The 17,649-nt window shown below is 43.9% G+C and overlaps 1 protein-coding gene across 1 annotated transcript in view; it reads left to right on the top strand.

The window, feature by feature from the left end:
- Window positions 1–17,649, top strand: part of fer1l6 (fer-1 like family member 6) — a 656,531-nt gene that overhangs the window by 518,121 nt on the left and 120,761 nt on the right. Inside the window, exons 36-37 of the mRNA XM_034186126.1 lie at window positions 1,825–1,995; window positions 2,076–2,236. Of these exons, the coding sequence (XP_034042017.1) occupies window positions 1,825–1,995; window positions 2,076–2,236 (332 nt within the window). The remainder of the gene's footprint in view (window positions 1–1,824; window positions 1,996–2,075; window positions 2,237–17,649) is intronic.

The following is a 17,649-nucleotide window of genomic DNA, read 5'->3' as shown; positions in this document are numbered from 1 at the left end:
CAAAGACAGAGTAAAAGTATTATAAAGGTGACTCTGTCTTGCTGGTCCAACAATAACCATTTATGGTTGAGTTAAGGAGCAGGAAATTTGCTGATAACCAGCTCTTAACAGCAGTTAGACAGGCCCCAAGTTTAGACGTTTCAGAACCATCATTCAAAGCCAGTGGCATATACAATTGCAGACCATCAGCATAAAAATGTAAATCCAATTGAAACGAACAGAGAATCTGACCCAGTGGTGCATATATAATGAAAACAACAGTGGCCCTAAAACAGAACACTGTGGAACTCCATACTTGACCATGCATGACTCCAGTTGTGGGCCCAGTTCCACTAATCTGCTGACCACTAATTAGCAAAACTAACTTTTTCATTAGCCAATTAGCTTTTCAACTAACTTTGAAAACTATCAGCGGACCAATTATCATCCACTAAATTTAGTTCCGCTAACTTTCAGTCTGCTAACATTTTTTTTGCTGGCATAGTGAGTAAAGCTTAGTCACTCACTCACTCACTCACTGACTCATCGTCAACCATTTATCCGGGATCGTGTCGCGGGGGGCGACCGCTCCAGCAGGGGACCCTTGACATCCATTTCCCGGGCCACATTGACCACCTCTGACTGGGGGATCCCAAGGCGTTCCCAGTGTGGAGATATAATCTCTCCACCTAGTCCTGGGTCTTCCCTGGAGTCTCCTCCCAGATGGACATGCCTGGAACACCTCCCTAGGGAGGCGCCCAGGGGGCATCCTTACCAGATGCCCGAATCATGTCAGCTGGCTCCTTTAACACAAAGGAGCAGCGGCTCTACTCCGAGCTCCCCACGGATGACAAAGCTTCTCACCCCATCTCTAAGGGAGACCCCAGCCACCCTCCTAAGGAAGCCGATTTTGGCCGCTTGTACCCGTGATCTAGTTCTTTCGGTCATGACCCAACCCCCATGACCATAGGTGAGAGTAGGAACGAAGACTGACCTTTTCGTCACAACAGTAAGGTAGAGCGAATGCAATACCACCCCTGCTGCACCCATTCTCTGGCCAATCTCACACTCCATTGTCCCTTCACTCATGAAATAAACCCCAAGGTATTTGAACTCCTTCACTTAGGGCTACCTTACTCACTTAGGCAATCCATTGGTTTCCTGGTGAGAACCATGGCCTCAGATTTAGAGGTGCTAATCCTCATCCCAGCCACTTCACACTCAGCTGCAAACCGATACATATCCATTGATCCAGTGGGCTAAGTCAATAAATTTTAACAGTCAAAAAAATTTGTAAACCCTAAAATCATGACTTGGATTCGCTGCAGGTCCCACATCCGTACCCCGCAACAGTAACACCGGAGGCAGTGTGAGCAAGGGGTCATCCTTGGCAACCGTTATCGTCTTCTTTCCCGTTTTCAGTCTTGTCCAGTTCGTCCGATGATCTTTATGCCGTTGCTTTTGCTGTTCTTCTCGTTTGCTCTCCTCCTCTTTCCATTCATCAAATGTTTTATTTTGGCCAAAAAATTTTAAAATTCATTTGGAAATCCATGTTTTATCACGTTTCTGTCATTCACCTGTCAAAATACAGCTGATCTGCGCCAAGTGATTTTGCGCATTGCTATGGTGACGACCAGAGCAGAGTGATATTACAGTGACTTAACTCGCTGAACTACGTGTGCATATACACAAAAATAATGCACGCCAGTTAGACATGGAATTCTCACTGACCATGGTATAAAAATATATAATTCATGTGCAGCCAAATCAGTGTTGCAAACAGACAGTTTGGACTGTTGGTAGTTGAAACTGAAATTCTCAAGTGTTTCTCCTTCTCATATTCAGGTCTTTTGAGATCCAAGCAAAATTTCCTCAGGAGTCTCTGCTTTCAGTGCTCATCTATGACTATGACATGGTTGGAGGGGACGACCTTATCGGAGAGACTCGCATTGACCTGGAGAACAGGTTCTACAGCCGACACAGAGCCACCTGTGGAATCCCTGTTGAGTACAGCATGTATGTCTTCATTAAAGCTACAGTATATCTCTGACTGCTTCAGAATAATTGAGCTATGGAACGTTTTCTGTCTTTGCTAGTTGTGGCTATAATGCTTGGAGAGACAGTTTAAAACCCTCAGAGATTTTGACCAAGCTTTGCAAAGAAAATGGGGTGGATGGCCCTCATTTCAAACCAGGACACATCACTGTTGCTGATAAAGTCTTCACTGGCAAGACACTTTTCATGCATGATGATACAGGTGGGTCATACTGCACCTTTGGTCATGGTAGTGCAGCGGCTTGCTCTGAATTGTGTTTTGATTGCGGCGACTCCCAATTGCTCCCCTCGGGACGTGAATTCATGATGTCCAGCATGGGAGGCGGACTCTCTAACCCTTTTTCAGCCCAGTTTCTTCAGCTTCTTTGGCCTTATCAAGTCAACACACTACAGTCTGTGACTCCAACATTCTCCTTTATCTAAACATATTACACCCTATATCCCATATTATCTATATTACGCAGCATTACACATACACACACACAGACACACACACACACACACACACACATATATATATATTAGCTTGGGACTCCAGCGAGAGCGATCACATCTCCTCCTCTCTCCTTCTCTAGCTCTGCTTCAACCGTCAAAGTCCCAACTTCACCGGACTGTGAATTCTTTAAACTATATTGGATTCAACCATGGAATTGATCAGCTGGTCTCTGAACGCTATTGACACAATTTTTTTCAACAAGGAAATCAGGGCTGGGGGACCATGCCTGCCCAGATGGAACCTACCCTGCGGGCTATGTTCTCGACGCCTGGGAGAAATGGCGTGTTGCATGCTTGGTACCACTCTCTGTGGAGGACATCAAAGATTTATTTATATTTGGTTTTATCATGGGTGGGGGGTGGTACTTGGTTTAGGTTGGTTTATTGGTTTATGTGCTGCCCTGACCTACCCGAGAATTAGCAAGATGGCTTCTACCAGAACCACGGCCCCTCACCTGTCCGTCATGATTAATGAGTTGGGCAAGGCAATACATTCTCAGACTGCGTTAGCCCTTGAAATCAGACGTAACTTGGATAACATCTCAGAGCAAATGTACACCTTGCAAAGGAAGATTTCAGAGACCAGGGAATACTCATAATTTGGATTTTGTTGGTCATAGGAGCTGCAAATGTGTTTTCTGTGCTCAACCCTAAACATGGCAGGCTTATCAGCCTCCGAAGGTTGAAACACCCCGCTGTTTTCCTCCAGAAGAATCTCTACGGCCTCGGTGAACCATTCAGCTGCACTCTTATCTTCTGCCCTCCCAGACAGTCAGTGATGTTGTCAAGGCAACTAAAGACATTATGCACACACTGACAGAAACTGATACAAACTTATCTTACTGATACAAACTCATCTCATCTGCACTCATGATGCATGCCCACCCCCCTCCCACCTCTACCACCCCCCCCTTGCCTCCTCCCTGCCTCTCCCCCTGAGCTTGCAGATGCACGGGACACTGCTGCACCCCCAGCCCCACATTCACATTGCCTCAAATCGGATGACGGACTGTCTTAAAGTTTAGCGTACATAAACAATCAAATGTATATTAATGGGTGTTCTAATTCTGATGTGTGCCATTATTACGTTCAACTTGTAATAATTGTGGATAAATTGTATTTTGACTGAGGTGACTGTGTGGGAAGAAATTTTGTTGCACTTGTAATGACAATAAATCTACGTATCTATCTATCTATAGTGGTGGGCACAGTTCCGATAACTGATAATTATCGAAGATAATGTTTTCATTATCGGATTATCTTTTCAGATAACTTTGAAAACCATTATCGGACTAATTATCTTCGGATAAATCTTTGTCCGATAATTTTTAGACCATTAACGTGGTAAACAAAGCTGAACAGCTACAAACATTTAGAAAATTTTAAATCAGTTTAAGCACCTACCTGTTAAATGTTTTGTATTAGATGTGTAGTTCTATCCTCTGCAAAGAGAGGACAGCTGCTTCTAGAAGAAACCACTCTATCCTCTGCAGGAAAAGGAGAACTGGTCACAAAAAAGAAAGAAAGAAAAAAAAAAATTCTTTTAACCCCATACTGATACGTGGGCAATATCACCGAAGTCATCCAGAGGCATACATGTGTATCAATTTTCATGATGATGTGACGGCTTTAATTTTGTCACATCATCATGAAAATTGATACACAGGTCGAGCACGACAACCTCTTACAATTCATAGGGGTGTCGCCCATGAGCGGGGCAAAATGCCTCAATAGCGCCCCCTTGAAACTTTCAAAAACCCCTCCCCATAGGGGTTTTTTTGGAGTAGGGACATGAAAATTGGTACACGTGTGACTTGCATAGACGTACAAAAAAGTCTCTTGCACCATGGGTCTACTCCAAACAGGAAGTCGGCCATTTTGAATTTTCTGGTCATTTTGGCGTGATTTCCACATGTTGTATTTGAACAAACTCCTCCTAGGGATTTTGTCCAATGCACTTCAAATTTCTTCCAGATCACCCACAGACGATACTGACCAAAAGTTATCGAAAGCTTTTCTTTATGTCGAAAGGTGTGGCCGCTATGGCGCCGCCATTTTGACCCTTCGCCATGGAACATTATACTTAAACAGGTACGGAAGCCATATAGTTAACCCCATGAACTTACTTCCACTTCTAAACCATGCAGAACAAGTTGTTGAACATAGGCGATGATCGCCGTGAACGTACGAGTAACGGCTTCTCTGTGGCGGCGTACCAAATATTGCCCATTCGCCATGATATTATGTTCTTCCTTTTGACGGCTTTAATTTTGTCATATTATCATGAAAATTGATACACAGGTCAAGCACGACAACCTCTTACAATTCATAGGGGCAACGCCCATGGGCAGGGTAAAATGCCTCAATAGCGCCCCCTTGAACCTTTTAAAAAACCCTCCCCTTAGGGGTTTTGTTGGAGTAGGGACATGAAAATTGGTACACAGGTGTGACTTGCATAGACGTACAAAAACGTCTCTTGCACCATTGGTCTACTCCAAACAGGAAGTCAGCCATTTTGAATTTTCTTGTCATTTTGCCATGATTTCCACACGTTTTATTTGAACGAACTCCTCCTCGGGATTTTGTCTAATGCACTTCAAATTTCTTTAACAGCATCCAGCGATGATACTGACCAAAAGTTATTGAAAGCTTTTCTCTATGTTGAAGGCTGTGGCCTCTAAGGTGCCGCCATTTTGACCCTTCGCCATGGAACATCAAGTCATATAACTCCTTCATGCTTTGCCTGATTGACTTTAAACTTCACGACTGATCACGGTTGGCCCCTCAACACACCCAGCCCCTCTGTTTGTACACTGAGCGCCCCCGAGTGGATGAACCATCGACATGGTATAACTCCTTGATGCATTGTGTGATTTGTTTAAAATTTTAATTGTGTGATGAGTAGTTGCCCTTGTATGCACATGCCCACATGTGGCCCAAAGGGCACCCACTGGCCTGGGTAGGCGGTCGCGCGGAACGAGGGCCCGTATATGACTGCTTGCAGTCCTAGTTAGGGCCCGAGTAGGCAACGTCCTACGAGGACCCTATTGTAATTGTGCTGTTTGTTATTATTATTATTATTATTATTATTTATTATTATTATTATTATTATTATTCTCACTCTTGAAATCGCAATTTCGGCCACTTCCCATGCTCAAAAACTCACCAAACTTTCCAAAATCGTCCGGCCGGATCCGAAATTCGATATTTTGGCGGCATCGCACATGGTCGCAGAAAAATCGCGAAATAGCGCCCCCTAGAAATTTTCAAAAACCCCTCCACATTGGGCTTTTTTCGTCGTAGCCTCACGAAATTCGGTACACATATTTACCATGCCAGGATGCACGAAAAAGTCTCTTACTGTCATGGTGAAATATCGACAGGAAGTCGGCCATTTTGATTTTAAGTTTCGATTTTGAGCAAATTTTTGCCATTTCTGGCCATTTCCACTACTTACATTTGAACGAACTCGTCCTAGGAATTTTATCTGATCGTCTTCAAATTTGGTCAAAATCATCACAACACAATGGTGATCAAAAGTTATCAAAAGATTGTAATTAAGTGAAAAGGCGTGGCTGCTAGGGGTCGTCAAACTTTGGCAAGCTTTTCGGAGCACGCCATTTCACTTCGAACGGCTGTCACGCCCACATACTTCATGGTAGATCCTTCAAACTTGCTGGACATGATGAGGGCTCCGCCCTGAACGTCTGCATATCTTAAGTTCCCACCTGCGCCATAGCGCCCCCCGGTGGTTGCGGGAAATGTCCTATTTTTACTTTAAGATGTCCTGATGTCACATACTTAACCAAATCAACTTCCTGCCACTTCTAAAACATGCAGAACAAGTTGGTGAACATAGGCGATGATCGCCGTGAAGTTACGAGTAACGGCTTCTTTGTGGTGGAGTACCGAATATCGCCCCTTCGCCATGAAATTACGTTCTTCTTTTTGACTGCTTTAATTTTGTCATATCATCATGAAAATTGATACACAGGTCAAGCATGACAACCTCCTACAATTCATAGGGGCCTCGCCCATGGGCGGGGCAAAGTGCCTCAATAGCGCCCCCTTCAAAATTTCAAAAACCCCTTCCCATAGGGGTTTTTTTGGAGTAGGGAGATGAAAATTGGTACACATGTGTGACTTGCATAGTCGTACAAAAAAGTCTCTGGCACCATGAGTCTACTCCAAACAGGAAGTCGGCCATTTTGAATTTTCTTCTCATTTTGAAATTATTTCCACATGTTGTATTTGAACGAACTCCTCCTAGGGATTTTGTCCAATGCACTTCAAATTTCTTTGACAGCATCCAAAGATGATACTGACCAAAAGTTATCGAAAGCTTTTCTCTATGTTGAAGGGTGTGGCCGCTATGCTGCCGCCATTTTAACCCTTTGCCATGGAACATCAAATCATGATAACTCCTTCATGCTTTGCCTGATTGACTTGAAACTTCACATGTATGATGACGGTTGGCCCCTGAACACACCCAGCCCCTCTGTTTGTACACTGAACGCCCCCTAGTGGATGAACAATCAACATGTCATAACTCCTTGATGCATTGTGTGATTTGTTTAAAATTTTAACTGTGTGATGAGTGGTTGCCCCTGCATGCACATACCCACATGTGGTCACAAGGGCACCCACTGGCCTGGGTAGGCGGTTGCGCGGAACGAGGGCCCGTATATGACTGCTTGCAGTCTAGTTATTATTACTAGGGCCCGAGTAGGCAACGTCCTACGAGGACCCTATTGTAATTGCGCTGTTTATTATTATTATTATTTATTATTATTATTAGGGCCCGAGTAGGCAACGTACTACGAGGACCCTATTGTAATTGCGCTGTTTATTATTATTATTATTATTATTATTATTATTATTATTTATTATTAGGGCCCGAGTAGGCAATGTCCTACGAGGACCCTATTGTAATTGCGCTGTTTATTATTATTATTATTATTATTATTATTATTATTAGGTCCCGAGTAGGCAGCATCCTGCAAGGACCCTATTGTAATTGCGCTGTTTATTATTATTATTATTATTATTATTATTATTATTATTATTAGGGCCCGAGTAGGCAACGTCCTACAAGGACCCTATTGTAATTGCGCTGTTTATTATTATTATTTATTAGGGCCCGAGTAGGCAACGTACTACGAGGACCCTATTGTAATTGCGCTGTTTATTATTATTATTATTATTATTATTATTTATTGTTAGGGCCCGAGTAGGCAACGTCCTACGAGGAGCCTATTTTAATTGCGCTGTTTATTATTATTATTATTAGGGCCCGAGTAGGCAACGTCCTACGAGGATCCTATTGTAATTGCGCTGTTTATTATTATTATTATTTATTATTATTATTAGGGCCCCAGTAGGCAACGTCCTACGAGGACCCTATTGTAATTGTGCTGTTTATTATTATTATTATTATTATTCTCACTCTTGAAATCGAAATTTCGGACTCTTCCCATGCTCAAAAACTCACCAAACATTCAAAAGTCGTCCGGCCGGATCCGAAATTCGATATTTTGGGGGCGTTGCACATGGTCGCAGAAAAATCGCGAAATAGCGCCCCCTAGAAATTTTCAAAAAACCCTCCACATTGGGCTTTTTTCGTCGTAGCCTCACGAAATTCGGTACACATATTTACCATGCCAGGACGCACGAAAACGTCTCTTACTGTCATGGTGAAATATTCCACTTCTAAACATGCAGAACAAATTGCTGAACGTAGGCGATGAACGCCGTGAAGTTACGAGTAACGGCGTCTGTGTGGCGGCGTGCCGAATATTGACCATTCGCCATGAAATTACGTTCTTCATTTTGACAGCTTTAATTTTGTCACATCATCATGAAAATTGATACACAGGTCGAGCATGACAACCTCTTACAATTCATAGGGGCGTCACCCATGGGCGGGGCAAAATGCCTCAATAGCGCCCCCTTGAAACTTTCAAAAACCCCTCCACATAGGGGTTTTTTTGGAGTAGGGAGATGAAAATTGGTACACGTGTGACTTGTATAGACGTACAAAAAAGTCTCTTGCACCATGGGTCTACTCCAAACAGGAAGTCGGCCATTTTGAATTTTCTTCTCATTTTGACGTGATTTCCACATGTTGTATTTGAACGCACTCCTCCTAGGGATTTTGTCCAATGCACTTCAAATTTCTTCAACATCACCCACAGACGATACTGACCAAAAGTTATCGAAAGCTTTTCTTTATGTCGAAGGGTGTGGCCACTGTGGCGCCGCCATTTTGACCCTTCGCCATGGAACAACAAGTCATGATAACTCCTTCATGCTTTGCCTGATTGACTTGAAACACACCTGGCCCCTCTATTTGTACACTGAGCGCCCCCTAGAGGATGAACCATCAATATGTCATAACTCCTTGATGCATTGTATGATTTGTTTAAAATTTTAACTGTGTGATGAGTGGTTGTAATTGCGCTGTTTATTATTATTATTTATTATTATTATTATTATTATTATTCTCACTTTTGAAATCGAAATTTCAGCCTCTTCCCATGCTCCAAAACTCACCAAACTTTCCAAAGTTGTCCGGCCGGATCGGGAATTTGATATTTTGGGGGCATCGCACATGGTCGCAGAAAAACCGCGAAATAGCGCCCCCTAGAAATTTTCAAAAACCCCTCCTCATTGGGCTTTTTTCATCGTAGCCTCACGAAATTCGGTACACATATTTACCATGCCAGGATGCACGAAAAAGTCTCTTACTGTCATGGTGAAATATCGACAGGAAGTCGGCCATTTTGATTTTAATTTTCGATTTTGAGCAAATTTTTGCCATTTTTGGCTATTTCCACTACTTACATTTGAACAAACTCGTCCTAGGGATTTCATCCGATTGTCTTCAAATTTGGTCAAAATCACCACAACACAATTGTGATCAAAAGTTATCAAAAGATTCTAATTAAGTCAAAAGGCGTGGCTGCTAGGGGTCGTCAAACTTTGGCGAGCTTTTCGGAGCACGCCATTTCACTTCGAACGGCTGTCACGCCCACATACTTCATCGTAGATCCTTCAAACTTGCTGAACATGATGAGGATTCCGCCCTGAACGTCTACATATCTTAAGTTCCCACCTGCACCATAGCGCCCCCCGGTGGTGGCGGGAAATGTCCTATTTTTTACTTTAAGATGTCCTGATGTCACATGCTTAACCCAATCAACTTCATTCCACTTCTAAAACATGCAGAACAAATTGGTGAACGTAGGCGATGAACGCCGTGAAGGTACGAGTAACGGCGTCCATGTGGCGGCGTGCCGAATATTGCCCATTCGCCATGAAATTACGTTCTTCTTTTTGACGGCTTTAATTTTGTCACATCATCATGAAAATTGATACACAGGTCGAGCACGACAACCTCTTACAATTCATAGGGGCGTCGCCCATGGGCGGGGCAAAATGCCTCAATAGCGCCCCTTGAATCTTTCAAAAACCCCTCCCCATAGGGGTTTTTTTGGAGTAGGGAGATGAAAATTGGCACACATGTGTGACTTCCATAGACTTACAAAAAAGTGTCTTGCACCATGGGTCTACTCTAAACAGAAAGTCGGCCATTTTGAATTTTCTTCTCATTTTGGCGTGATTTCCACATGTTGTATTTGAACGAACTCCTCCTAAGGATTTAGTCCAGTGCACTTCAAATTTCTTTGACAGCATCCAAAGATGATACTGACCAAAAGTTATCGAAAGCTTTTCTCTATGTTGAAGGGTGTGGCCGCTATGGCGCCGCCATTTTGACCCGTCGCCATGGAACATTAAACTTAAACAGTTACTGATGTCACATACATAACCCAATCAACTTCATTCCACTTCTAAAACATGCAGAACAGGTTGGTGAATGTAGGCGATGAATGCCGTGAAATTACGAGTAACGGCGTCCATGTGGCGGCGTGCCGAATATTGCCCATTCGCCATGAAATTACGTTCTTCTTTTTGACGGCTTTAGTTTTGTCATATCATCATGAAAATTGATACACAGGTCAAGCACGACAACCTCTTACAATGTATAGGGGCGTCGCCCTCCCCATAGGGGTTTTTTGTAGTAGGGAGATGAAAATTGGGACACGTGTGACTTGCATAGACGTACAAAAAAGTCTCTTGCACCATTGGTCTACTCCAAACAGGAAGTCGGCCATTTTGCATTTTCTTGTGATTTTGCCATGATTTCCACACGTCGTATTTGAACGAACTCCTCCTAGGGGTTTTGTCCAATGCACTTCAAATTTCTTTCACAGCATCCAGAGATGATACTGACCAAACGTTATCGACGGCTTTTCTCTATCTTGAAGGGTGTTTCCGCTATGGTGCCACCATTTTGACCCTTGGCCATGGAACATCAAGTCATATAACTCCTTCATGCTTTGCTTGATTGACTTGAAACTTCACATGTATGATGACGGTTGGCCCCTCAACACACCTGGCCCCTCTGTTTGTACACTGAGTGCCCCCGAGTGGATGAACCATCTACATGTCATAACTCCTTGATGCATTGTGTGATTTGTTTAAAATTTTAACTGTGTGATGAGTGGTTGCCCTTGTATGCACATGCCCACATGTTGTCACATGGGCACCCACTGGCCTGGGTAGGCGGTCGCACGGAACGAGGGCCCGTATATGACTGCTGGCAGTCCTAGTTACAACTTGTTTTTTAATGCCTTTTTTACAAATAATAAAATGGCATATTTTACAAAAGCACATTTGACTCATTCATTACATAATGAATCAACCAATCAGTGTTAGCAGAGGCACATTTTACCCAGAATCCTTTGTCATCTGTCTCTGTTTGTTACGAAACTTCAGAATTAGTGCGTTATTCAACATTAAAAGATATATGTTATATTTTAACTTTGTACAAATGACAAAATTGACATTAATGGAGTTATTCTATCAGTATTCATTTTATTTATACACCAAACCATGAGTCAGCATTGCTTTATTTTCCAAGACCTGACAGCAGGGTTGTGATTGAGTAGAGTTGAATTTTGTGTTTACTACATGGCTTCTCAGCTGCGTCTGTGCTGGAAGCCATGTAGTAAACAATAGCTTCCAGCAGGGGGCAAAGCGCACAAAGACTGATCCATTTCTGTCTTCGCCTTTGATGCTTCTAGAAGGGATCGTGGTGTTATAACTCAAAATCAGGTTGTATGAGTTGCAAGTGTACAGGACAATACTGGAATTTATCTGTTATCTGTAACTTCCGATAAATTTTTGGGTGGTTTATCAGATTAGCTTCATAAAAGATAACTTTTCAGTTATCTGATTATCTGTTATATTTATATATATATATATATATATATATATATATATATATATATATATGGATTCACCAGGACTCTTCCTCGAGCTGGCCACCCATGTAAACTGAGCGATAGAGGCAGGAGGGCCTTCATCAGGGAGGTGACCAAGAACCTGATGGTCACTCTGTCAGACCTCCAACTTTCCTCTGTGAAGAGAGGAGAATCTTCCAGAAGAAAAACCATCTCTGCAGCAATCCAACAATCGGGCCTGTATGGTAGAGTAGACAGATGGAAGCCACTCCTTAGTAAAAGGCACATGGCAGGCCACCTGGACAAAATGCAAAGCATCATGTTTGGAGGAATCCAGTTACCATACCTACAGTGAAGCATAATGGTTGCAGCATCATGCTGTGGGGATGTGTTTCAGCCACAGGAACTGGGAGACTAGTCAGGATTGAGGGAAAGGTGAATACAGCAATATACAATGACATCCTGATTGAATACCTGCTCTAGAGCACTCTTGACCTCAGACTGGGGCAACAGTTCATCTTTCAGCAGGACAGTGACCCAAAGCACACAGCCAAGATATCAAAGGAGTGGCTTCACAACAACTCTGTGAATGTCCTTGAATGGCCCAGCCAGGGCCCAGACATGAATACAATTGAACATTTCTGGAGAGATCTGAAAATGGCTGTGCACTGACGCTCCACATCCAACTTGATGGAGTTTCAGAGGTGCTGCAAAGAGGAATGGGCAAAACTGCCCAAAGATAGTTACTGATACAAACTCATTGGATTAGTGGACTCATAGTGGACTATGATGCCACAAGCTAGATATTCAAGAAGACTTAAGGCTGTAATTGCTGCTAAAGGTGCATCAACAAAGTATTGAGCAAAGGGTCTGAATACTTATGTACACGTGATTTCTTAGTTTTTGATTTTTAATAAATTTGCAAAAATTAAAAAAATCTTTTTTCATGTCATTATGGAGTGTTGTGAGTAGAATTCAGTAGAATTTTAAGGGAAAAAAATTAATTGTAACATAACAAAGTTGAACAAGTGTTGGACACCACTATTTTTCTCAGTAAATATATTTCGAAAAGTGTTATTGACATGACATTTTAAAACTCGGCCTAGTTTGGGGGATCTTCCACATATCGGCCCATCCTATGGTCCTTCGAATGGCTCCCTCTCAGGTCATTCAGCATCCTTGCTGGTATTGGCTAAGGGCTTTGATCTGATAGAGCTCCTCCTCGGTCCTGACTACTTCACAAATCACTAGCTCTTTCCTTTCCTTTGTTGTTGCTTTAGACCATCTCTTCAGAACAGTCCCCCACCACACCCCAGTTCTCCATGACTGCACCCTGCCAACAATTTCATGGTGTTTCACCCTGCTTATGCCCTTGTCGACTGCCAGTTCTGCTCTCCACTTGTGACCTGTTTGGACTGGGGCTTTGATGTTCTGCACAGATAGGTGAGACGGGTCCCTCAACTCCAGGATGAGCCGCGCCTCCTCCTGTCTATACCCAAACAGGATTGAACTTAGTGGCAGTTGAAGTGCATTCTTACCAAACAATCTTATGCTGGGGAGGCTCCACGGTAAGCCCAGCCACATCGTAATGTAGCTGTTGACTTCTGAGTTGCAGAGTAGAGGTGGTGATCTCACATACCTTGAGAGGTCACCTTAGCCACCTGTATAAGGTGAATTGGTAGCACCAGATCTTACTGTAAATTTTCCCAAAAGATGGCTCTTGTTGATCCGCGTCACACCATTGGTAAGTTGTGTCATTACTGTATTAGCCATGTGCTTGTCTGAAAAGTTGGCTGTATACAGTTTCCTAATTCTCCGGACAGGTTATTCTGCCATTGTTGGGATCTTCTCACCATTTACTGTGAAGAAGTTGTGATAATTTCTGACTCCTTTGCATGTGGAGAGACTGTGGGACTTGGCTGAATTTATCCTCATCCTGGCCCAACTAAGGAGTTCTTCTAACCTCTTCATTAGCCGGTTGGTACAGGCTGGTGTTTGACGAAGGGTGGTTACATCATCCATGTAGCTAATGACAATGTCAAGATGCCTCCTGTATGGAGACAGCAGTCACATGCATTGCTCAGGTGGGATTTTGTTCCATTCTTCCACACAATCAGTCTTCAAATCTTGACGGTTCCATGGACATCTTCTACGAAATCTTTTCTTTAGTTATTTTAGATTTTCTGATGGATTCAAGTCAGGTGATTGGATGGGCTATTCTGGCAACTTTATTTTCATTCTTTGAAACCAATTGAGAATTTCCTTGGCTGTGTGTTTGGGAGCATTGGCATGTCCACCCTTGTTTCATCTTCATATGTACAACCCCTGACAAAAATTATGGAATCACCGGCCTCGGAGGATGTTCATTCAGTTGTTTAATATTGTAGAAAAAAAGCAGATCACAGACATGACACAAAACTAAAGTCATTTCAAATGGCAACTTTCTGGCTTTAAGAAACACTATAAGAAATCAGGAAAAATAATTGTGGCAGTCAGTAACGATTACATTTTTAGACCAAGCAGAGGGAAAAAAATATGGAATCACTCAGTTCTGAGGAAAAAATTATGGAATCATGAAAAACAAAAGAACGCTCCAACACATCACTAATATTTTGTTGCACCACCTCTGGCTTTTATAACAGCTTGCAGTCTCTGAGGCATGGACTTGAGTGACAAACAGTACTCTTCATCAATCTGGCTCCAACTTTCTCTGATTGCTGTTGCCAGATCAGCTTTGCAGGTTGGAGCCTTGTCATGGACCATTTTCTTCAACTTCCACCAAAGATTTTCAATTAGATTAAGATCCGGACTATTTGCAGGCCGTGACATTGACCCTATGTGTCTTTTTGCAAAGAATGTTTTCACAGTTTTTGCTCCATGGCAAGATGCATTATCATCTTGAAAAATGATTTCATCATCCCCAAACATCCTTTCAATTGATGGGATAAGAAAAGTGTCCAAAATATCAACGTAAACTTGTGCATTTATTGATAATGTAATGACAGCCATCTCCCCAGTGCCTTTACCTGACGTGCAGCCCCATATCATCAATGACTGTGGAAATTTACATGTTCTCTTCAGGCAGTCATCTTTATAAATCTCATTGGAACGGCACCAAACAAAAGTTCCAGCATCATCACCTTGCCCAATGCAGATTCAAGATTCATCACTGAATATGACTTTCATCCAGTCATCCACAGTCCACGAGTGCTTTTCCTTAGCCCATTGTAACCTTGTTTTTTTCTGTTTAGGTGTTAATGATGGCTTTCGTTTAGCTTTTCTGTATGTATATCCCATTTCCTTTAGGCGGTTTCTTACAGTTCGGTCACAGACGTTGACTCCAGTTTCCTCCCATTCGTTCCTCATTTGTTTTGTTGTGCATTTTCGATTTTTGAGACATATTGCTTTAAGTTTTCTGTCTTGATGCTTTGATGTCTTCCTTGGTCTGCCAGTATGTTTGCCTTTAACAACCTTCCCATGTTGTTTGTATTTGGTCCAGAGTTTAGACACAGCTGACTGTGAACAACCAACATCTTTTGCAACATTGCGTGATGATTTACCCTCTTTTAAAAGTTTGATAATCCTCTCCTTTGTTTCAATTGACATCTCTCGTGTTGGAGCCATGATTCATGTCAGTCCACTTGGTGCAATAGCTCTCCAAGGTGTGATCACTGCTTTTTAGATGCAGACTAACGAGCAGATCTGATTTGATGCAGGTGTTAGTTTTGGGGATGAAAATTTACTTGGTGATTCCATAATTTATTCCTCAGAATTGAGTGAGTCCATATTTTTTTCCCCCTGCTTGGTCTAAAAAAATAACCGTTACTGACTGCCACAATTTTTTTTTCTTGATTTCTTATAGTGTTTCTTAAAGCCAGAAAGTTGCCATTTGAAATGACTTTAGTTTTGTGTCATGTCTGTAATCTGCTTTTTTCTACAAAATTAAACAACTGAATGAACATCCTCCGAGGCCGGTGATTCTGTTGTGTGGGCCGCCAGAAGAGGAGGTACTGCTGGCCCACCACCAGAGGGCGCCCTGCCTGAAGTGCGGGCTTCAGGCACGAGGGGGCGCTGCCGCTGTACAGGAACAGCCGAGGTGACAGCTGTCATTCATCAACTATGACAGCTGTCACCGATCATCTGCACTTTACCCTGGATAAAAGCAGGATGACACCTCCCCCACGTCGCCGAGATATCGTACTTCTTTGAGAGGTAACTTTCTCTGCCTGCATACTATATTGATTGATTGCAAGAGCTACTTTGTTGCAGCTGTCTACCCAGAGGACCGGCGTGGGTCGCGACTGTTTCGTTCTACTTCCCACCAGATAAGTGGTACTCAGACGCTGCACGAGTGTGTGTTAGAGGTGGAGGTGGAATTCCCACCGTTATTGTTACGGGGTGTACACACACCCACACTTGACTGTCTTTGCTCTCCGCCAGCAGTACCAGATCAGACACGCTGAGACGGTGGCCACCTGGGGACTTCGGGACCTGGCGGCTCCAGTATCCTTCGGGTTCGGTGGCGGTGGAAATCGTGTGGTTCCGGTTCATCTCCAGACGGACGTCTCCTATCGTCGAGCCTGCCCACACGACACCTTTATTCATTGACTTGTATTTATTCTATAATCTGCTGTGTGTGGTTGTGTCATTCACGACAGTAAAGTGTTCACATTTAACTTCCTCTATTGTCCGTTCATTTACGCCCCCTGTTGTGGGTCCGTGTCACTACACTTTCCCAACAGGATATCACGGCCAGCGTCATGGACTCCGAGGGGCGTCACCCAGCAATTGAACGACCAATGGGAGAGCAGGGTGCACAGGCGTCTGCAGGAGGCGTGATTAGTGAGTTGCAGCACATCCTCACTGCCTTTACGGCTCGGTTGGATCAGATGACCGAGCAAAACATCCTCCTGAACCGCAGGGTGGAGGCTCTCTCCGCACAGGTGGCAGCGAGCGCTCAGGGCGCTGCTGCAGCTCCTCCTCCTGCAGGATATGAATGTTCCAGTGGTCGTTCAACAACCCCTCCCACCATCCCCTGAAGCATACATAAGCCCCCCAGAGCCGTACGGAGGTTGTGTGGAGACGTGCGCGGACTTTCTCATGCAGTGTTCGCTCGTTTTTGCACAACGTCCCGTCATGTACGCGTCTGATGCTAGTAAAGTAGCTTATGTAATTAATCTGCTTCGAGGAGGGGCACGCGCTTGGGCTACGGCGCTTTGGGAGCAAAATTCACGGCTCCTTCATACATATACTGGGTTTGTGAGGGAGTTCAGAACAGTGTTTGATCACCCTAACAGAGGAGAGACCGCTTCAACAGTGCTGCTGTCAATGCGACAGGGGCGCCGGCGCGCATCTGAATATGCAGTCGACTTCCGCATTGCGGCTGCGAGGTCCGGCTGGAATAACGTTGCGCTCCGCGCCGCCTTCGTAAACGGACTGTCGTCGGTCCTGAAGGAGCACCTGGTAGCTAAGGAAGAACCGCGGGATTTAGATGGGCTTATCAATCTCGTTATACGGTTAGACAGTCGGTTGGAGGAACGCCGTCGGGAGCGAGGCGAAGGACGTGGCCGGGCACGCGCCATCCCTCTCCCTTCCGGGTTCAAAAAGGTTCCGCCCTCCCCACGCTCCACAGCCGCAGCGCTCCGTGGGGCAACAGCTCCCCCTGCTGACGTTGCTAGGGAAACACACAGGGCCAAAATGAGAACAGCTGACAGAATGAGGAGGCTGGTCCACGGGGAGTGTTTTCTCTGCAGCTCAAAAGAGCACATACAGAAAAACTGCCCCAAACGGCCAAAACGACAACACCCGCCCTTAG

The sequence above is a fragment of the Thalassophryne amazonica genome, chromosome 14, assembly GCF_902500255.1.
Source record: "Thalassophryne amazonica chromosome 14, fThaAma1.1, whole genome shotgun sequence".
In the NCBI taxonomy this organism is placed as follows: domain Eukaryota; kingdom Metazoa; phylum Chordata; class Actinopteri; order Batrachoidiformes; family Batrachoididae; genus Thalassophryne; species Thalassophryne amazonica.
This window is presented reverse-complemented; position numbering and strand designations above follow the sequence as displayed.